This window comes from Sebastes umbrosus, chromosome 9, assembly GCF_015220745.1.
Source record: "Sebastes umbrosus isolate fSebUmb1 chromosome 9, fSebUmb1.pri, whole genome shotgun sequence".
NCBI classification, from domain to species: Eukaryota; Metazoa; Chordata; class Actinopteri; order Perciformes; family Sebastidae; genus Sebastes; species Sebastes umbrosus.
This window is the reverse complement of record NC_051277.1, coordinates 22,023,365-22,046,369: the sequence shown is the minus strand read 5'-3', so window position 1 is coordinate 22,046,369 and position 23,005 is coordinate 22,023,365. Positions and strand designations below refer to the sequence as shown.

The 23,005-nt window shown below is 39.8% G+C and overlaps 1 protein-coding gene across 2 annotated transcripts; it reads right to left on the bottom strand.

The window, feature by feature from the left end:
- Positions 1-234: 234 nt before the first annotated feature.
- Positions 235-22,826, bottom strand: ergic1 (endoplasmic reticulum-golgi intermediate compartment 1). Of its 2 annotated transcripts, XM_037779786.1 has the most exons (10): positions 22,659-22,826; positions 13,311-13,372; positions 9,947-10,019; positions 9,394-9,488; positions 7,025-7,149; positions 5,386-5,490; positions 5,228-5,288; positions 4,890-4,990; positions 4,012-4,134; positions 235-1,557 (listed from the first exon to the last, which is right to left on the bottom strand). In XM_037779786.1, the coding sequence occupies exons 1-10, from the start codon at positions 22,676-22,678 to the stop codon at positions 1,450-1,452; spliced, it is 873 nt and encodes a 290-aa protein (XP_037635714.1). In that variant the 5' UTR covers positions 22,679-22,826; the 3' UTR covers positions 235-1,449. The 2 variants fall into 2 exon arrangements, with proteins under 2 accessions (XP_037635714.1, XP_037635715.1); XM_037779787.1 differs by lacking the exon at positions 13,311-13,372 and having other exon boundaries at positions 22,659-22,792.
- Between the last annotated feature and the right edge of the window lie 179 nt (positions 22,827-23,005).

Below are 23,005 nucleotides of genomic sequence, written 5' to 3'. Positions count from 1 at the left end.
ACAAGCAGCTCACTTCTTTCACTTACAACTTGGGACTCCATAACTTCACTATATTAAGGTTTTATTATGAAATAATACATAGTGATAGTACTCCTTTTGAGATCTGTAAACTAAATCCTAAAATAAACTGTCTGTAAAAAAAAAAAAATGAGGAAATATAATAAGAATTTGTACAACATGTAGAACGAATGGCAGCTAGCTTATAGAAACCTGAACACATGACGCGTACAACGGTGATTCCTATGGCACCTTTAATTGAGGAACACATAGCATTACAGAGTAATTTGAGACGGAACAGGAAGTGGATGACCTTAACAGTAGAAAGATCGGTTTCTGATGGCGTTTGATTATCCCCGTCCTTGATCAGGTAGTATAAAAGAAAGAAAAACAACCTACAAGTTCTCTCCTTACAAAAACAGATTACAACTTCGTAGAAACCCAATGAGTAAACAAGCTCACGTACCGTGTAAAAAAAAAAGAAAGTAAATCAATTTATCTCTTAGAAAAAAACAAGACATTCACTATATTTTTGCAATAATTCAAATGGAATGGAAAAAAGTCAAAACTAGGATCTTTAACAGTGTTAATGAAATATTTGGTATAAATTGACTGAAAGGTAGAATGATGAATGATGGATTGAAAAAAGTGAATCTACAAATTAAATTGTAACATGCAATGAACTGGTTTTAGTGGCAGCCATGAGAGAACACATGAGGGTGGAAGAGAAAACCTATAAAAAGGCACACAGTTTGAAATACAGGAGATAAAATGAGATGGAAATAATAACGTCAGCATACTGATTCAAAATGTAGTTTTATGGACCGTGTGAATTATAGTCCAGTCTTATAAACAGCACAGGCTTATAAACCAGAACACTTCCTTCAAAGGATCATTCCCCTTTTGCTGTATTGGGAACAATAAAACAGTATGGTCAGACCGATATTCTGGTTGAACTGGCTGAAATGACCCTTTTTAAAAAAAATGTATTTCATGTTTTGTTAACTTCCCTACGATTGAATATATGTGGATATTTGTGTCAAATTTAAAAAATGTGAATATCAGCTTTTTGTTTTTTTACTTCATTCTAAAAGAAAAAAAATCTAGTGCAGCCTTTCGAATACCCATACTGACTGGTTGAACCCTGACACACAGTACTTCATCCCCACAGTAACAAAAGAGCTTCCCCTCTCCTCTCTTGACACTGAAGACGGAGGAAGCAGACATGAGATAGTCAGCGTCCACGCGTCACCAGAGCAGACGGAGCCTGAGAGGAGCTTAAGTAACTGAGACGTAGCCGTGTAGCCTGGTAGTTAGATCGTGTGCCGCAGGAGCCACTTCATTGGTCGCGCTGATACAATCTCCAAAAGGAAGTGGCTTCGAGTAGGATTGGATTTAGCTAACGGGCTAGCAACTTATAAATAAGATGAGAGGAGGAATGGGGAGCAGTCCTCATGACATTTTCCCTATCTGGATCTTCTTCCAGGCCTCTGAAGCGGTGAATATACAGGAGTCGATGATTCCTGCGACTGTGAACGTCCCGCCGACGATGGCACAGATCTATAGAAAAACACAAGTCACTCTGTCAGTCTCTGATGTTCTCATCTCTGGTTAGAAATGGCTCAGTTAATCACAACAATACATTACACTGACAGATCAGCATGTGAAGGAATCCAGCAAAAAGAGCCCTGCTGCAGCTTGACTCACGATCTTGAACCATGACTCATGATCACACTATGAACACAGTCATTTCCTACCCCAAATGCCTTAAGTCATGATGAACCTAAACAACTCAAAAGACAAATAACGGTGTAGCTCATCAACCAGGCAGCCAATTTAATCCTGACCGCATTATCAGTCAGCAGGAAACCTTCCTGCTGAGGCGGTACAGGCTCAGACAAAATTCCTCAACCGACAGGGTCAGGTGGGGAGAGGAGGAGAGGAGGCAGATAGAGAGGAAAGGAATTCAGGAGGTAATAGAAATAGTTGTTTTTCACAAAATAAAACATTTTAAAAGGGACTGTTTTTTAACTTCTTACATGTATAAATCAATCCGGGTCGGTGTCTCATCCAACTGTCAGAGAGAAAGCAAATAAGCTTATTTCCCAAAGTGCTGCTCTATTTCTTTAAATGTAAGACTTCAAAAGACCTCTTATGAGACCAATAAAGAAACAGAAGAAACCTAAAAATCACAAAAGCATACGTGAAAACCTACAGTAGTAGTCTCAACATTGTTTTGTGAGACATACTGTGTGTTTATTTAGATTTTTTACTAAGAAAAGTTAGGTTTTACATTATGGTGCCTTCAAATGAAACTCGTGAGCTTGTGTTTACAACATGGGAAGTCGTGTACACGATGTGCTTGTCGTTGAAGTGGTTAAGTCATGAGAACACCCACACAGGTGTTTTCAGTTAGAGTGGCTGATTAGACCTCTTCTCAGGACTGCGTGAGCGTGTATAGACTGGAATTGATTGACATCTTCCTGAGTCTCCTGTTAGCTTTGTTGCACCTGTTAGGGCGGGACAAATTACACTTTAATCATTCTTATTGGTAGATGAATTTCCATCATACCTACACTCACCTTCAACCTGAGCAGAGCTCTAATCAGCCAGAATAACTGAAAACACCTGTGTGGGTGTTCAGAGGCTTTAACTGATTTTTTGGTGACATGGGAGCAGTGCAACAAGCTGACATACTGTTAGCTTATTAAGTTACCTGTTAGCTAACAGTTGCCTTTTTACACATCCAGCAGACGTCGCAACATTAACATTTAGCTACCTGGAGTCGTGTTTCTGGTCACAAAATCAATGTAAGTCCAGTATTCTTTCTCCTTTTAGCTACATTTTAGTCGACACCAGCTCCTGAGGAAACTAGGTGCCTCTTTCTGGTGCTGGGCAGGTAGCGTACAGTGGGTTTATCAGAGCTTTTTCCGCTTAAAACAGCTGCCTGTTGGTGAAAAACAGGGTTGATGAGAGTGAAGAGTGAAGCAAAATAGTAAAGCTGCCTGTCATTAAACCAAAACAATGAGCTGAATGATGCTAAAAAGCTCAGTAGAGCTGAGGGGAACTGCAGAGTTGGATTATAATTCACTGTGGGTTCATCACTACAAGCAACAACTTTCATGTCACATTTATTTTATATTTTTTCCATTGGGAATTAGAAAAAACATGAATTAGTGAGTTTTACAGAGAGTGTTAATATGGTGCCTTCAAATGTGGTCGTGTTTACCGTGTTCACGAGAAGAGTCCATATGAACGACCCCCTCCCTCTTGTGGTATTCACGACTTTGTAAGTGGAACGTTCCTGAAAGCTCAGAGTTCACGAATTGTGGCGTGTTTGTTGACGTTGTCAGAAATGGCGAAGGCCATGGAAGTTAATTTTTTCGGTTCATAATAAGTTAATATATTGTAATTGTATTCGTATATATGTCTGAGGAAAATGTTGATATTCCCTACGACCTCATCTTTTTCTTCTGCCATTATGCCTTTGCATTTCCTGCTTTATGTTACCCACTTGCTAGCTTGCTAAATTGTTAGCCTCTGTGGCTTCTAGACGCCGACAGTAACGCTAATATTGCCGTTGCTTAGAAGAGGTGTTCTCACAATTTATCTACTTGAACTACTTATTGTGTGCATGACCTCCCATGTTGTAAACACAAGTTTCAATGGAAGGCACCAATAAACACAGGTGTAATTGATAAAATTACTCGGCCACCTAAATAGAACAGGTCAACAATTAATGTTATTAGTTACACCTGTATTCACCCTGTATTGACATGTCAAAATTATGAAAATGGCTGCTGTGAAAGTGGCCTATAATGTCAGTGTTGCATTCACAGCTCATTTCCGCTGCCCCTACATGGCAAAAAATCCATTATTGCAGCTTTAAGATGATGTTTTAAGCCTAAAATCAGAGTTTTCACTGGATTTAAGACCCTTTAAAATACCTGGAATTAAAATAAATCTTAATACTTTAGGCCAAAGATTTCTTTTTTGTTCTGACAATTCACTCACTGTTGTGATGAAGCGATAGACGGGCTGTCTCCTCTCTGTGTACTTGACTGTGATTGGACTGAGGTCGTATCGGAACCAGATGGCCGGGATGATCCTGCCCGTGTGGCTGTAAGCGACGTACTCCTGTGTGAGATGAAAAAAAAGAGAGAGAGCGTGTTACAAATTTAATTGAGTTTTGGAGCGGCGCCTGGCGAGAGAAATCGATTTAATAAACACCGAGACTGTTAATCCCATTATGTTCAGAAATCAATTCAGAGCGATCTGTTATTTCATTCTTATCTCCGGTGGTGGCGGCGGCGGCGGCGGCGGCAGCGGCGACAGCGGCGGCGTTTAAGAGTCATTACAGAATTGCTTTCGGATAAAGTCACTCAAAAGTCATGAATGATTCATTGAAGATGAATGTTGGCTGAATAAAACTGGTGAAGTAAGCGGGGAGGAGGAGGCTACAATGTGTTGGGAGTAATTGTTATGTGATGACATGGATATCAGTGAACTTTATCCTAATTCACCTGATGCGTGCCTCAGCTGGACCTTTATTTATGCTTTGGGCAGTGAGATTTTTGGATATTCCCCTCAGGCTCTCATCCTTGTCAATTCACAGCTGAGCTGCACTGTTGTTACTCCCAAACCCAGCTGTCAGTCACAGTTCTAGGAAGTGTGTTTATGGCTTGTTGACATCTGGGGAGCGTTTCCAGTTACTAGGGATGAGCTTTCACTTCCGGTTGAGCGCACAAGTTAACGCAGCGATACACGCTCAGGCCATATGTTGGGACGGTAACGCTGCTGCCTCGATGTGCAAAAACATATGACACAGAGGGTGGGATCCAACAGGTCAGAGAGGGGAAAGGAAAAGAGGGATAATAGGAGGAAGACAGCACCTTGTTGGCTACAGTGTACTGGTAGGAGAACCTCTGTTTGCCTGATAGGTCTTCATACACTGTTGGAACAATCTTCAGAATGTAGTCATGGGAAGCCAGAGCTGCAAGAGAAAAAAAACAAAGTTATTTGATTAAAATAAAGTGTCCAAAAATGGATGCAGTTTGGATCATGATATAACTGGCTGGATCCTTTACATCTGGGATGCAGTGTCAGCTGTGTTTTCCACTTTGGATTCGACAGACGTCCACTGGGTGTCCCATTTCATTGCATCACCCCGTGCCTTACATAAAAGTCCCATAGTGGTTCTGGTGAGTGCATGTGCAGCGTGGATACGTACGATTAGATGACAGCCTGTTAGCCCCTCCTAACGCATTGAAGGCTCCTTGTACTTTCTGTACCTGCATGACAAAAGAGAGAATCTGTGATCAGCAAGCCTTGACACTGTAGATCTTATCTGTATCCATTTTTCTTCTGGGGGTGTGTTTCAGTGCCGACCTGGAGCTTTTCTCCAAAGGCCAGCTTGTGGATATTGTGGGTCATGTCTGGGCTCTGGGGCTGCGCTGTAGCGCTGTGTGTCGACACATGGAAGTTTCCAGGTACCTGAAGACACAAACATAGACACAGACACAGCTAGGTGAGTTCATGTGAGAACCTGTAACACATTTAGTTAACTAATGACTAAGTCTGAACACACACACAGTTGGTTGGAAACTAAATGGCCCTTGCCTCCGGAAGAAAAATCCAATTTAACACGTTTCACGTATTTCCAAATATTCCACAAGCAGGAGTGTTAAATGTACAACTGCTGGGTTAATCATCTTAAATGGAGTGGAAAGACTGACGCACAAGACGGTGGTAGGACAAACAGGACTTCACAGGGCCCAGCCTGCAGATGTAACCAAAGCCGATTCCATTTAACGTAACTCAATTTAGAGGGGAGGAGGCAGGAGCTCGGCCTCACTCGTCTCCGATGGGGGGGCTCTAATGCTTCACTCAGTTCAAGACAAATAAACAACATATAGTCCAAGAGCTTATGTCCCACAAAAATATCAAACCTCTTATCCGATCCATCATGATGTAATTACTGGGCACAGAAAAAAAGCTGACTTTTGCCTTCCTCTGAAGGAGACCAGCCATTTAAAATCATACAGTGAGTGTGGGTTATTCCTCTTCTCCACTCTACTATGTGATGAACAGTGTTGGGGAGTAACTAGTTACATGAGTTACGGAGTTATGTAACTAAATTATATAATAAATGTAATTGGAATCAGTTACAGTTACTAAGAAAAATATGTAATTAAATCACAGTTATTGAGAAAAAATAAGTAATTAAATTACAGTTACTAATCAAAATGTTGGTGATTACAAAGGGGTTACATCTGAATATATTTTGGTAAAAATGTTATATGTAGAACATAACATTCATTATGTTGCTCTGTTCCAATCTTAATTCTAGTTTTATTAAAGAACTTTTAATAAAAGTTTGACAGTTTAAAGGTTTAAAGGTCCCATATTGTAAAAAGTGAGATTTTCATGCTTTTTTTATTATAAAGCAGTTTTAAGTGCTGTATAAATACTGTTCAAGTATCAAAACACTCAATCCACAGAGAAATACACACAGCCTGTATTCAGAAACTGCCTTTAAACGAGCCGTGAAGATTTCTGTAATTTTGATGTCACCCAACTGTACAATATATAGGCCATTTCACATTTTTAACTGTAAACATTCTAAATGTGTCGCAGTTTATTTCTTGTTTGCGGTGTATGTGAATGACATCAGCTAACAGGAAGTAAACATGTACCCAAACTGTTGCCTAGCAATGTGATAAACAGAGAGTTTCAGACAGAGGGTGAAAACAGGCATATTCAGGTATGAACAAGTATGAACCTGAAAATGAGCATAATATGAAAACTTTAAGTTTTTGATTTTAGAACTTTTCAGGTTTATTGACCAGTTTAAAACATTTGTTAGAAAAGTAATCAAAAAGTAATCAAATGTTATAAGTTACACTACTTTGATGAAATAATTGAAATAGTTACATTACTGGTTACATTGTTACAGGGTAACTAGTAATCTGTAACCTATTACATTTCTAAAGTAACCTCCCCAACACTTGTGATGATGAGGTCTTACTTTGTTGATGGTGAACTCTCCCTCAAAGCGACAGCCATCACCCTGGTTGAGAGGGATCTTCATGGAGTTGTCTATGTGACCGACCTCGTGGCGGCCCATCTCATCCTGGATGTCCAAACCCACCACTGAAGAAACAAGCACACATTAATAGTTTGATAAATAACGAACAAGAAAGAATATCAGCCAAATTATTACACATTTCTGGTTCCAAACTTGTACTAATATCAGTGCTGAGACAATCAGTCGATTAATCAATTAGATTAATTAAACAATAGAAATTAATCAACAACTGTTTTGATGATTGATTAATGCAAAAATACCAACTAGGGCTGCAACTAACATTTTTTTTCATTATCAATTATCTATTTTGTTTTGACTAATCAAATTGTTGTTTCAGCGCTATACCAAACATGCTGTTTTTCTCTGTTTGGTATGATAATCTTGATCTTTATTTTGTTTATTGAGTTCAATAAAATGAAAAAAAAACTACAAACACTGAAATCATAAGTTTACACAAGTGCTCACACAGATGCAAAATGAAGAATAAATGTCAATATAGACATAAATTGTTATTATTTATTAACTATTATAAAGACAAATAAGTTAACTGAAGACATCATCACATTGCAACATGTATTTTTCCAGATTTTTTTGGACTCTTTATGGACTAAACGATGAATTGGTTATTCAAAGAAATGATTGATAATGAAAATACTCATTAGCTGCAGCTTGCTCTCTTTTTTTTTACAGTCAAATAACCAAACAAGCACTTTTTTATCATCAGAGGAAGAAGAGAATAATAAAGAGAGATTCTGCAGAGGGTGACCCACAGAGTAAACACACAAAGTCCAAACAGACCACCTATCCTGCCTGTCTGTGTTTTTCCATCTAGACTTCCCTGACCCCCCCTCGTGTAGGCCGCCGTGTGTTGGCACACTGGCAGTGGCCTATTTTCAGAGCTGGCCTGCGCCGTGTGTTGGCTAGCAGTGCAGAGAGGCACGTCTGCTGGACCTGTGCTAAAACCTCCACATGTCTGACCTTTGACATTCAAGACAAGTCCGACCCCTGAGCCCCCCCAACTCCGTCTGTCCAGATCTCAAAATACAGTACACAAACATAAGTTAAGTCTGCCACTGCTGGTGCGTCTGAGCTGGTTGTTTCTCCTTTTTAAGACATTTAGAAGTGGAAGTGTGTTCATGTAAAGTGGATCGAGGGGAGGTAGGGGGGGAATTATTATAAGGTTATTACACGCGGTTCTGCATTTCCATGAAGTCATAAATCAAGACCTGGCAACCCGTAAAGGTCAGTGGAGGGAAACGGTGTTTAAATCCGGAGCAGCAGAGCAGATAAATAGTAAAAAGAGATGAAAATGCCAGCTTTTCCATGATGAAGTGATTCCTCTCCCTCCAAGTAAATATGTAATGGATGACAACCTGTTTGGAGGCCTGGAAAACAAACTGATGTACAATAGTAACTCGCAGGGAGGACGGCTGAGGAACATTTCTACTCATGACATGCAGCTGCAGTGTGGTTACACCAGTGTGTCTGAGCTGCTATTTAAGAAGGCCACACATTTCTGCAAAAAGTTGAAATTCTGCAAATAAACAAAAACCACCATACATACAATCACCCAGGGCTTTAATTGGAAACGGCATGAGGCGGCCTTTCTTTAGGCGTGCCATGAGTGACCTCGTCTAAACACATGGCCAACAGCTGTGTGTCTGCATGCCAAAGCCTCTCTCTCTCTCTCTCTCACAGAAAATCTGGACTTCATTTTTCACACGAGCATTTATTAGCTTTGCCATTTTTGGATATCGCTCGAATCAAAACGAATGTGTGTTTTCTGTGCTGCCCTCGCCTCGCCAGTGTGTGTGTGTATGTGTGTGTGTGTGTGTGTGTGTGTGTGTGTGTGTGTGTGTGTGTGTGTGTCATTGGGCATAGTTTCTGATGGGAGTCATGAGGAGCAAATAACCGGTGACTGCTCTCCGTCCTGCCCACTTCTCTGACACCGAAGTACAGCGGACGAGCCAAGAGAGACAACTCAAACTGGCAGCGCGAGATCAAATGGAGGCGACGCGGCCCCGGAGGCTGGCCTGAAAAATCTAGTGTTGTCTAGCAGCATGCCACAACACACCCAAGTAAACAAACCGCAATGTGGCTTTGAGAGTGTACTTCTTCTATCTAGGGCATCGTGTATCTTTTTGCTAATATGCCATATTAAATGATAGGACATGGTACATAGGGTACTGTTTGATAAAAAGGTACGGAACAAATAAACAATATGAAAAAGAGAACACACAAAGAGGAAGTGTAGTGCAAAGAAATTGTGTGAAAAGTTGTATATATGTATATATTATGTATATACTCACAATCACAGTGTAAGTTTGGCAAACTGATGTTTAAACTCACTTCTATCTTCCCACCACTCTCTTTATCGGGATCATCCACATACAGTTCATTTACACTGTAATGGACAGAAAACAGGAAACATGGTTAGATGAGCTCCAACCAAACTTTTAATGAGAGGAAAAAAAAAAACACCACTTTACCAGTCAGCGATTCATCTTCTGCTAAATTATAAGACTATTTGTGTATCTTTATTGTAATTTCCTTCCTGTTACATCCCCCCTCCCCCCTCCCCAAGTCATCCCTTATTACACATCACCAAGAGGCTGACGCATGCACAGAGCCAATTTCCTGTGAGAAAAGTGACTCCATTCATTGGTTACAACACAGCGCCCGAGCAGAATACATCATAATGAGGGCATTGACATTCATGATTAAGTCCCCGGCTTGTTATATTTCAGACAGCAGATCCTGTGCCAACAAAAGGAACTGCCCTCTACATTTAGCGTGTTTCAGCCACAGGATATTACAAGATATTTCACCCTATATTATTCTGAGATTTGATGCGATACCTACATTTCTGTGGCTATGAATCCCGTTAGCTCAGACAGGAACAGGAAGAGTATGAAGACACAGCAGAGGATGGAAACTGTGGGCAGAGAGGAAGAAAGTTAGACCTTGTTTAAACACTTAACTCGCTGCCGATCTGACGTACTTATTTCACATTAATCTCAAATTATGCCGGCATTTCAAGGGATGATGCAAACCAAATGAGCCGGGCTCTTCCAGCCTTTAGGAATGGCTGACATAAAATATTAATGAAATCACAGTTGCCATAAAATATTTCCCTAAATAGCTGTTTTACTGGCAGTGTTAAGTCTGCCATTACGCAGGTTTTTAAAGACCCTCCGACACTAATTACACATTAAATACCAGCACAACAGGCAGCCATTACAGCATATCTGCTCTGAGAGAGGTGAGATCATGCTACGCATGCTCTTTTTTCAGTTTCCTTAGACAAACTCACACACTGACAATCACCAAGGCCAAAAATGGTTCCAACAAAGAACTAAAAACTAGACAGAAACCAAATTAGGAATAATTAACCTTAAACAATAAATATTTTTGTTCAGTCTGAGTCTAAATAAAGCCTGAGCTTAAAAAGGAGAAGCAACCAGGCTGATGTTTTTCACTTCATGTGTCAAACTAAATCAGCCAAAGGGTCACATAAAACGTCGTCATGTGTTTACTAAGATAAATATGGAAGGAACTGATCTGTGTCTGCGCAATTGTGGTCTATCCGGTATGACGAGCGGCTCGGCCAGAAAAGCTCTCACTCAGCAGGTGAGGCGTGTTTACGTGGCAACTGTCTCCTAGTATCTCGCTGTCACGTGACCTTGTGGTTGGCAGTGCATCACAGCCAAACCTGCGGCTTTAAGGTAATGTTTAAACCACAAACAATAGGGAGTGTCGCTATGACACATAGGTCACCAATTCAGGCTAGTTAAAAGACTTGTACAGTAATTCTCTCCGGGCTTCAAAGGGCACACTACTGGAAGGGGGATTACTAAAGATCAGCATAATAGACTGCTACTGTTTTAAATTTCAACAGCTCCGCAATGGAAACACTGACAAACCAAATGATTTACAAAAGACCTCACGAGTGTTTTTTTTATTTAAACTCAAGCTCATCCTTCCCGGCACTCTCTCATGGGATGAAATGGGCTTAAATGTTGCTTCATTCTAACAGAGAGAAGCTTTCGACACAAAGAAACTGATACAATTACACCATGAATCAGTCGGTGTCAACTGAAACTAGTGCCGCATCTCTAGACTGCTGAAAGCTCATTCCCCCCCCCCCCCCCCCCCCCCCCACCCCACCCCCCCACCCCACCCCCCCCCACCCCACCCCACCCCCCACACAGATAAATGAGAATTTTCTATCAGAAATGACAGAAAATCAGTCAAATAAATAGATTGATACATTATGTCCAAAGCTAGAAATGGCTCCGGAAACCACTGTGTGTTATTGTTCACAGTAAATACCGTAAAAATTGAACTCAGAGGAATGTGGGCCCTAAAACAGAATAACAAAAGCAGACGGGGTCAAATATTTGGCCTTTTGTGAAAAGGGGGAGTCTGTTTCTGGTTCCAAAATGTGAGTTTGACCTGCTGTGGATGAAGCAATAACCGTATAATATCCAAATCAACCCAATGCCCTCACCCCTAGACAGTGGATGGAGACAGGAAGGGTGTTGATTGTGCGCAGGAAGAACTTCCATCCATTTCCTCATGGGTGGAAACCGTGCGGATATCTTTAGCAAATCCATTCCAGCCCCTGTCATCCAGGAAGGTGTTTTATAATCTGAGTTGAACTGTTCATTATTCAACGGCAACACCAGTGTTTATCCATCCAGTCATCAGCTTGGTTTGACGTTGACATTTTCTTCTACCCTGTCATCAGCGGACCAATGAATAACCAATACTAGTAAATGACAGAGAAAGAGGCGCCAAAAATGTGTCATCGGTGTCTTTTGTATTCAATCATGCGGGTGAATAATCAATACACTTCCCCGATTGCGTAATGACGTATCGATGACAAGCAAGAAAAAACGCATGACCTGCATTTAGATTTCCACTGATGACTTCTCACATGGCCTGAGGCGATGAAAGAGCGTTCTCATTAACATTCCTGCCGTGCTCTTTTGTGCTAAAGCAGGTAACCTAGTCCCCTGTGCTGAATGTCAGGATGTACTGGGACAGGTGGGTACATGAACTACATCTGTCAACTCCTCCCGTGCTTGAACTCTTTCCAATACATCTACCCACGTAAAACGCCCTTAGGTACGCTAAAAAGTAGGCTGGCTAAGATTACAACTTTATTAGTTATTGACATTTAAGAGCAGGCAGTATAGATGGCATTAACATGTGAATAAATACTATTTGGATTAAAGAATGTTTTAACTTGTTGTTTTTTTTTAATTTGGATAAGAAGATTGACTACACTTTCATGTCTGTATGCTATATATGAAGTTAGCTTAGCACAACAGGGGAAAACAGCCAGCCTAGATCTGTCCAAAGGTAAAAAAAACACATCTCAAGCTCACTAATTAACAAGTTGAACTTAAAAATAAACTTAAAGTTTATTAGCATCATCATATACATACAGGTACATACTGTACATGAAATTTGACCCCTGCATTTAACACATTCTTAGCTATTTACGAGCAGTTGGCTGCCGTAAAGCGCCAAGGGAGCAACTTGGGGTTCAGTGTCTCGCTCAAGGACACTTTGACATGCAGCCAGTAGGACAACGCCAACCTTGTGGTTAAAAGAAGACCCGCTCTACCCCGTCTCTTCTACCCACTGAGCTACAGCTGCCCCCAAGGTATCAAGGTTATATCTCGTTTGTTTAGTCCAAAAACTATAAGTTGTGGTTTTAATATGAAGCTAGAGAGCCAATAGCCGCTTAGTTAAGCTTGGCACAAAGATTGGAAAACTGCTAAATTGGCTCAGTCTAAAACAAAATCAGACCACCAGCACCTTTAATGCTCACTAATTAACATGTTACATCTTGTTTGTTTAATACGCACATAAACCAAATTGTAAAAAACAACAATAAAACCGCTGCTTGTCATTTGGTTTTGGTGTGAATTTGTTATAAGCTGCTGTTAGGAGAATTATGTTACCTTCAAAAAGAACGAGGTTAACTGTTTTGAGCCTTTGTGCTAAACTAAACCAACTGTCTTCTGGAGGTATAGTTTCATATTCCATGTACAGACATGAGTGGTAACAATCTTTTCAGCCAGAAACCAAATAAGGGTATTTTTAAGTTTGTGACTGAATGGGGAAATGGAACTTTATTGCATCAAACTTAAATTCAACAAAATATCCAAATCAAAAAAACAACCAAAAATAGAAGCTCATAATTTTGACTCACTGCAAGCTCCCGTGTATGTGGGCTGGGTGAGATCTTTTGGCACTTTCCTGTAGATATCGAATCTGCGGAGAGAAAGGAAGAAAAGGAAACAAAAAAAAAAGGGGAAAAGGGGAGTGAGAAAAAAGAAAGAAAGTGTAAACACTACGTGCTGAGAAAAGAAGCACACTCTGTACCCATAAGGCTGTGTGATATTACAGCAGAGTGGTGGAATGTTAGTTCTGGATCAACGCCATTACACACAACAGGTCCAGACAGCCGGCCGCAACACACATACACACATTTTACAGGGTAACACGAGAGCACACACTTTGAATGTGTGCTCTGTAATTGCGACCTGACCCCAACAAAGGTCTCTGACGCTCAACATATACACAGGAAAACACAAAGCCAACATAAACACACACCAGTGAAAAGAGGCACACTGGAATTATAAACACAACTTATAATTATATGGTTTTATCTTCAAGTGGAAGAGCAATTACATACAGTAACACCAGCAGTGAAGGATTCGGGCTGGCAGACTGCAGGTTTATCCTCAGCTAAATTTTTAGCTTGACATTTTCGTTTTGACTTTTAAGATGCGTAAATCGGTGAATCAGAAGCGGAGGATGATCATTGCAACCTGACACAATCAACTCTCTTATGAAATACTGTTGTTGCCTATTTGAGGAACTAAGGGGGGGGGGGGGGTTGGACTACTCAACACCAAAACTATTTAGGTTCATGAGTTCTTGCGCATGTCCTTTTTGGGCAGTGAAACATTTTCAACCCCAAAACTCCATCGCTGACAAACCCCACCCACTCCTTCTTCTCATCTCCACTCTCACACTCACTCCCCTTCCTCATCTCCTTCCAAAAAGCACTCACATCTGTGAGCATTTCTCCCACCGAGAGAGCCGTCGGTGAAATAATCACAGCTGATGCAACGCAGGGCGGAGGGAGGAAGTAGGAGGGAGGGGCTTCCTGTCCAGACCCAGACCCTGCTGCTTTTCTTGTTTGGCCTCGACTTTCACTCCTTTGTTTTCATCCGCCGCTAAAGGACCTCTGGATCCTGAACACCTCAGCCAGCTTCCCTCGGTCTCTTCCTCTCTCTCTGATCCACATCCATCTTTATCTTACAGCGCCCATGTCCCATTAGGATTAGATCACTGTGCATTAATAGCTGGCCTGGTAGGATATATAGCATAGAGAGGGGCTGGGTGGGTGGGGGGGGGAGGGGGTCGCTCTGTATCAGGATCAGAATAACTTCACACTTCCTGAATGTTAAGCTATAATGTGCAGAGGGAGGGTCTCTTTTCCTCGAGTCCTCTCCGCCCAGCCACAGTACCGACCTCCTGAGACCACCAGACAGGTGGAGCGATATACACCATTGTCATGTGAAAACCTTGATAGTCTAGTTTTGTGGATTTCTATCTTTCCGGCTTCAGTTCAAGGATTACATGCTCTACTGTGAAGAGAATACATCATCCATGTTGTTAAGGAGACTTTGTCGGCACGCTTAGTTTAAACTCCAAACCGCGTTTTGTGGTCACGAGTGGTCACGATAGAAACAAGAACTTAAGCTCTGGCATGTAGTGTATTCATCCAACAACAACTATATAAAAAAACTGTAGGAAGAGACCACTGAGCTTGTTTACAAATATATGATAACAAGCAAGTACGCTTTTAAATTACACATTTAACATACAAATGACTTATTATCTAATAATTTAACAACATTTTAATGTAAATTATATTGAGATCATTCAGCTATTATGTATACAAATGCATTTAAAGTATGCTTTATTATACCAAACTAAAACAGCTAATGTCACTAGGGTTGTAACGGCATGAGATTTTCACGGTACGATGACCACCTCAGAAAGTACCACGGTTTCACAGTATTACATCATTGGTTTCATTTTCATTATTATTATTAGTAGTAGTAGTTACATGACCCTTAAAGGAATGAGAACAGAATTATAATAAACTGATTTGTAAACCTGACGTTATATGACTAAAGCATGTCACATGGTTATTAACAATTAACATATACTGCAGATGCGCGACAGAACAGCCAGGCTGTTCCTGTCTCTACCTTTAACTCACACACTCACTTATGTCAGTTTTTTTCAATACCGTATACGCAAATGTACTCAGTATGATAACCGTCAACTTTCATACCACAGTATACCTTGAGACCGGTATACCGTTACAACCCTAAATGTCACAATTTATTACTAATGACACACCTTTTAATGGATTTTAAATATGTTACGGATATACATAGATATCCTTTTTGGGGTACTTGTACACATACTTTATGTACATAAGCTCTTTTTGAGTTCTACTGAAATCAAAATTCACTTAAATATATTTTATATTGTTTTCATAGCACATAAATAGATCTTGGTTATATCATATCACACAAAACAAGCAATCGTTATATACTTATTTGTACGTTTAAAATGATATACATATTTGCACACTGCACAAACCTGGCAAGCAGCTGATTTGCCTTTGAAACACAGTTTCGAAGATCCTCACTCCTCGCTGTATAGGATCTCAAACACTTATTTTTAGGAGTCACAGTTTCCCATTGCTAAATTCGAATATGAGCGAGGAAACAAAATCTCACTCGTCTGGTCACTCGAGACGTGAGATGGAAACTGATGCTGCATGTGAACTTTAAATAGCCTCAGATGGACGTTACTGTACGTACGTCTGTCCACCGACAGTCTGGATATATCTGGACACGCGACACAAAGTCTGAGTTACACTTGAAGTTACGGGTTGGAGATAAGGACAAAAATAACGTTAATGCATCGCAGCACTATCGCCCAACCTGGCACACCATCACACCCCCAACATCTGGAGCTCAAATATACCTATGCAAGATGATTTCAGTAACACTTTTAATCCTGTCAACCCTCTCAAGAGGTTTAGGAAACTCCAGGACAGGAACATTAACACCTCACTGTGGCCACAGGGATACGTTTTGTCCCAGACGCTCTTCTCCCTCTTTACCAATGATTTCAGGTCAACATCAGACTCCTTCAGGATTCTGAAATATGCTGACGACACCACAATTGTAGGACTGATCTCGAAAGGCAATGAAGACACCTAACAGGCTGGAGGTAGAGAGGTCAGTCATCTGGTGCAAGGAAAATGACCTGGTCCTGAACGGAAAAAAGACTTTGACAACTGAACAATCAATAAAAGCATGCATCCTCATCGGCAGCCAACCAATTACAATACCAGACTCCTTCAAGTTCCTTGGCACACTCATCAGCAATAACCTGAAATGGGACCTCAACGCCAACCATCAAATGCAAAATGCCCAACAGAGACTTTATTTCCTGAGACAACTAAATAACATACAGTCAGGCAGGGTCTACTGGTCCAATTTTCCATAGCCATAATCCAGAGCATCCTGTCTATCAATTACTGTCTGCTATGGAAACACACATAAGTACACAACAAAGGAAAAGGACAGAATTACCACCACCAGAGCATCCGCTCATAGGCTGGAAACTTCATATATTCACAACCCACAATGTCACAAGCAACCAAGATTACGTATGACCCTCTTCCCCCGGATCACCATCTCTTTTAGCGTCTCACCTCGGGCAGAAGGTCACTAGGAGGACGGACAGGACGCCTTAACCGGAGCAACTTCCCCAAAGCTGTGCAGTTGACAAATACACTATAAATTGTAATTGTATGTGGAGTTGTGTACTGTATGTTTTTCTTCTCTTTGTACTTATGTCCTTTCTGTTTGCACTGATGTGAAATGTGGTGTACTGCCTAGCCGTGTGGTAATAAAAGAAATTTTAATCTTGATATGACACAATATTTACTTAAGTAAGTAAGAACTATGACAACACTGACATGTTTGTTGCATTACAAGTGTGCTTAATCTGGAAACATGTGAATCATCTATAATATTTCTAAGCATATAGTCTATTAATATTTGTTTATTGTGAAGTAACACTTAAACAACAGTATATGGAGTACATTAAATATTTGAATTATTAGACTTTTATGTAGATTTAACACCGTGCACTTCAGTCACATTGAATAATACAATATATTTCAATTTGAAAAATATTGCAAATCATAATTTATATTGCACCAGTTGAAAATATAGATTTTAATATATGACAAACATATACGTTTGTTCAATTAAACTCATATATGATATGGTAGCATTTAAATTACATCATAAAGCATCATTGAAAATGCACAAGTTGAATTATGATTTCATAAAATATTAAAAAGGTGCCACAACAACGAGGTTGTTTTGTTAAGAAATACATTCAGTGAAGTGTATTAATGCGGTGATAAAACACTCAGATACACTCAGGTTTACTCATTATCAGGTTGGATGAGAACTCGGTTTCGCTTAATTTCCTCCGCTCAGAACACTTTGTATTCATGAATACTAATGTTGACTCTTGAGAGTTCACCTCTCGGCCTCGTTTGTAATTTCCTGAATTACAGTCAGCACACCTCCCTCCTTCACTTCCCCCTGCTCAGTCTTCTGTAAAAATGGGCTCAGATGTCTCGTTATTAGTGAGGACATGGTGTACCAGCATCATCTCTCTGTTGACACCACAGGGCCTCTTTTCAAGGAAGGGCTCTCACTAAATAAACCATCTCGCACATGAGTCATAGTGAGTCAGTAGTTCATCCCTTTTTCATGTATTGCTGAGTAAACTCACATGACGGATGTTTATGATTAATATTCTTCATCTCACATCACACAAGCTAAAAGCAACAACCCTACGCCTGTTTTTAAGTAGGTTTCCATTCATTCACCTGCCTGAAGTGTTACATCAAGTATCAAACAGTAAACCCATTACTGCCAGGATTAAAAGATATGACATCTATTGACACTGAGCATCTTTACTGACGCTATAAAGTCACCATGATCTAATTATCCCGGGAGCAAACACACGACATCATCAGGTTAGCCCGAACCCAACCTGCGTGTGTCAATAAATGACATAATCTGAAGGTCAATTAAACTTTGGGATAAAAGCCTTTCAGTTATTCATTCAGTCATTCAAAGGAGCTGCTATTCTGAATGAGGTTTTCCTTGTTATTAGAAACTGATCTCCGTCTATATTAATGCTGAAACACCATTCAGAAGCAACACAGAAAGCCAATATATTATAGGTAATTCCAGTGTTATTTCCATTTTAGGTAATGTATCACGGCATTTCAGAACAGTCACATCCAGACTAATACATGTTTAGTAAGAGTACATGATGAGAAGTGTAAAGATGGAGCATTTTGAGAGAGGGGATGTGAAGAAAACTCTTTCTGAGTGGACTAAGGTCAGGTTGGTTTTTACATGGATGTTTGGTTTATGGATGGGAAAGCGCTCATCCTGTTTGAAACAACTAATTTCAGGTTGGATACAAATTGGAATCAATTGCGGTGGCAAAATAATACTAATTATTAGGGCTGACCCAAACGCTTCAAAGCTTTAAACGATTCCATTATATTCATTAAACCCTGTTTGAGTAATGAATATAATGGAATCGTTTAAAGCTTTGAATGGAGCTTTGAATTAACGACTCCATGGATAATGGAGTCGTTAATGTTTGCCTAAAACTACAATGCCCAGCTGTTTTAGGAAATGACTAAGCCTTCTTTAAATATATATTTGTGAGCCGTCTCTAAAGATTTACATCTTCAGTGGGCACCAATGAGCTTGGAGTGCCACAGACAACGATCAGAAAAAGACCAGCTGTAATACTTTTACATCCAATAAAATTACTTCTGGTGTTGTTATTATATTCAGTAGTCAAATACAACGCAGCATTCTGGGAATACATGCTATCCCAGCGTATGGTGTAATTTACGGTAACCTATGTTGCTCCACACTCTCACCCTGGTGACTAAACCCCCCTCCAGTATCTCTGAGTGGGTGAAAACTCGATACAACTAGTTAGTTGGTCAATCAAATCATTTCCAGCTGTTGCAACACAGGTTTTGTATAATCAGGGTATTGTGGGTCAGTGAAGTGTCAACTGAACAGGACGTGACCACTTGATAACCCCATGACACACCCGCTCTCACACAGGTCATCTACTGTAGCGGTGCAAACGAGAGTTATGCCAGATCCTGTGTGTTGGTAAATTCAACACAGCTGTGGTCTGCAGGAAAGACGAGAGCAAACGTGATTACTTTGACAGACAGCTGATGTGTGTTATCCAGGGCCGCGTGCAACTCATCATTATCATCAGCAGTTGCCAAGGTGACATCTACAAATAGCTCGGACCCAAAAATATTAGATTTACAGTTATGTAAAAGAGAGAAAAGCAGCAAATCCAAAAACGTTGGAGAAGCTGGAATAAGAGTGTTCGATTTTTTTATCTGTATAAATGACTGAAATTATAAATTGATTATCAGAATAGAATAAATCAATGAATCAACTATTTTTCAGCAGTAGTGTGATCTAACCTTGGAAATTTTATTTTTTTACCAAATTATGATCCAAATCAACTATCACTAATTACCAAGGATGAAAATCCTCCTGTGCTGTTCCCTGATGAAAATATATTTACACGTATGTTTTAGTCTGACCTTCCTCTTAAAGCTGGAGTAGGCGAGATTGGAGCAAATATGATTTAAAAAAAGTTATTTTTATAAAACGGTCGCTATATCTTGACAGTAGTACATGAAACAGGTAACCTGAAAAAAATCATGTTCCTCCGGTGTCCTCCGGTGCTCCTAACGGCATCTGCAGTAAGAACTGATCTGAGGTCTGCTGTCCAGCTGCTGTCTTTGAGAGCCGGCTGTCAATCACTCGCAAACTCCGAACAAACGGTCAAACTAGGCAGCGCTGATCAAATATGAATCAATATTCTGTTACGTTAATGTCTATTTTTTCTCCTCAGATGTTTTCAGAATCATCTTGTAGTGCACGGTATAGCTGTAAAATTCGAAAGTTTGTGACGCCGCCGCCATTGTAGAAATCTGTTGAAGGAACGCCAAGTTCCGGTCACATGACCGGAGCACAGCCAATAGGAACGCTCTCTCTCTCTGAAATGACCTGTGTTTGGTCAAAGTCTACCGTCACGGGCTAGATTTTTTAAAGCCTGAAAACAGATCCATGAGGAGGTGAAGAAGTCTAGTTATCTCTCAGAACACTTGAATTACAATATGCTGAAAGGTTATTATAGAATTTTTGCCCAATGATGCCAAAAATATACTGCCTACTGCCACTTTAACTTTGTTTAGGAGATATCGACCTTATAGAGCTAATACTAAATACAATACATTAATTAGTTGATCAACAGAAAAATAATAAGCAACCATATTGATAATCAATTAAATCGTACTAAACTTTCAAGCAAAAATAGTGACAAAATACCAAACATTCTATTGTTTGAGCCTCTCAAATGTGAAGTTGTGCTGCTTTTCTTTTTCAAAAAAAAATACTTGCTCCCGCACACACTTTTCTTTGCTTTATCAGTCAACGTTTCGGTCAACAAGGACTTTCATCAGGACATTGTTGACCGAAACGTTGACTAATAAAGCAGAGAAAGGTATGTGTGGGAGCAAGTCATTTTTTTGAAAAAGTACATATTGGAGGCGATCTACTCCCAGCACCACAGAACATTTTTGAGAATGTGCATGTTTTCCTCTCCGTGCTGCTTTTCTTTGTCATATCATTGTAAACTGAATATCTTTGGGTTTTGGTCCAACAAAACAAGACATTTGAGGATATCCTCTTGGGTTATGGGGAGTTGTAATGGGCGTTGTTTCCTACTTTAGACTAAAAGGATTCTATTGAAAACAATCTGCATATTAATTGATCATGAAAATAATTGTTGGTTGCCGCCCTACTACTTTAAGTTAATACTTTAACTTTAAGGGTTGAGCATGTGATTGAAACAATAAGAGTTTGATAGAATACCAGTCAGTATCTGTCACTGACCACTGAATGCAAACATCCTGTCCTTGATTTTGATTGGGGTGCGCTCTATTGACAGTTTCAACAGCCCTGTAGGTGTGACTATTAGCTCTGTTGCCTATTGCCCAACAGTATCTATAGGTTAGTTGAATGATCTGTTAAGTCAGGTGTATTTCTGACTGTCTGTTTATTGGTGGCTTTGACACTTTTTGTGTATTTGGGAGGATCATAGAGCCTTGATTTGGGAGTAAACAAGTTTGTCTAGTGCAGGGGTCAGTAACCTGCGGCTCCGGAGCCACATTCGGCTGTTTAGCTCCTCTCCAGTGGCTCCCTGTGGAATTTTTAAAAAATTAGTGGAAATGAATAACTGTTTTTTGTTTACATTTTCAATTTTATTTTTCATTGTTGTAGGTCTATGAGAAGACGGTACGACGAAGTATTAAGGCCACATTTAGGAAAAAAAAATAAATTAGATTTCGAGAATAAAGTCATAACATTACGAGAATAAAATCATAGGTTTACGGGAAAAAAGTCATAGTATTACGAGAATAAAGTCATAGGTTTACGGGGAAAAAGTCATAATATTATGAGAATAAAGTCATAATATTATAAAGTAGTAATTTTACGTGTTGTTTTCTTTTTTTCTCCTTAAGTTATGACTTTTCTCTTGTAAACTTCTGACTTTTTTCTCGTAATATTACGACTTTTTTTCACGTAAACTTCTGACTTTTTTCTCGTAATATTACGACTTTTTTTCACGTAAAGTTATGACTTTATTCTCGTAATATTACGACTTTTTTTCTCGTAAAGTTATGACTTTATTCTCGTAATGTTACGACATTTATCTAGTAATATTATGACTTATATTCTGAAAATCTCAGACTTTTTTTCCCTCAATGTGGCCCTAATACTCTTTAGTACATTTGCACTTTGGCCCTCACTGCATTAGACATATATACTATATACTTAGAGTCTAAGTATATAGTCTAAGTCTTAGACTATAAACTGTGTTACCTTCATCAAAATCACAGATTTTTTGTTTTTCTCTTACTAAAATGTCTCTTTTGATAGTAAAGGTTGCTGACCCCTGATCTAGTGAAACATGCAGCCATGGCAACACTGTATTGAATGTATAGTGTTACTATTGTTCTGTAATCAGTGTCACATAATAGGATGGATGAGGATGAATCTGCACATGCGCAGGCAGGAACCTCACACACAAACTCTTGTGATCATACCTGAGCATCACACCACAACACAAACTCTACACCTCCAGCCACAAAGCAGCCCATTCATGCTCCACGTTAAACACCAGTTACAACTTTGACTCATTAGTGGGGCGTTGCTTTGACAACAGTTAATTCATCCCGAGCTCACAGAACCGTAAAAACAACCACCACCGTCTCTCCGTAGCTCCACACAAAATGAACCGTACTCACCTCCTAACATCGAAAGGCATGGTGTTTGATATAGGGGGGGTTATTAACACAAAGCTACAAACAACGGGCTACCATTCAGCTCTCTCTTCAACGCTACCGGTTGTTCATCGGTACCGGGCTGACGTCAGCTTAGGACGCTTTGCAAAAGCTGATTGGCTGAGAGCTACTTCCGGTTTGCTGTGATTCTTTTTCCGGTGAGTCGCGTCATCGTTTCTAGGGCCCTGTGTTCATTTAAAAATAATAATAATGTTGAATTCCCTATATATTATATTGTTTTATTGACGAAAATCTAGTATTTTGACTGTATTTAATTTACTAAATAACTTATTTTATACATATTTACATAC

What these genes read in the sequence shown, in the direction of transcription:
- ergic1 (XM_037779786.1), bottom strand. Translation starts at nt 22,678, where the DNA reads ATGCCTTTCGATGTTAGGAG. An exon ending in CACATACACGGGAGCTTGCA is followed by an intron (nt 10,020 to 13,310) that starts GTGAGTCAAAAT and finishes CTCTGCCCACAG; the next exon opens with TTTCCATCCTCTGCTGTGTC. An exon ending in CCTTTGGAGAAAAGCTCCAG is followed by an intron (nt 5,289 to 5,385) that starts GTCGGCACTGAA and finishes TTTGTCATGCAG; the next exon opens with GTACAGAAAGTACAAGGAGC.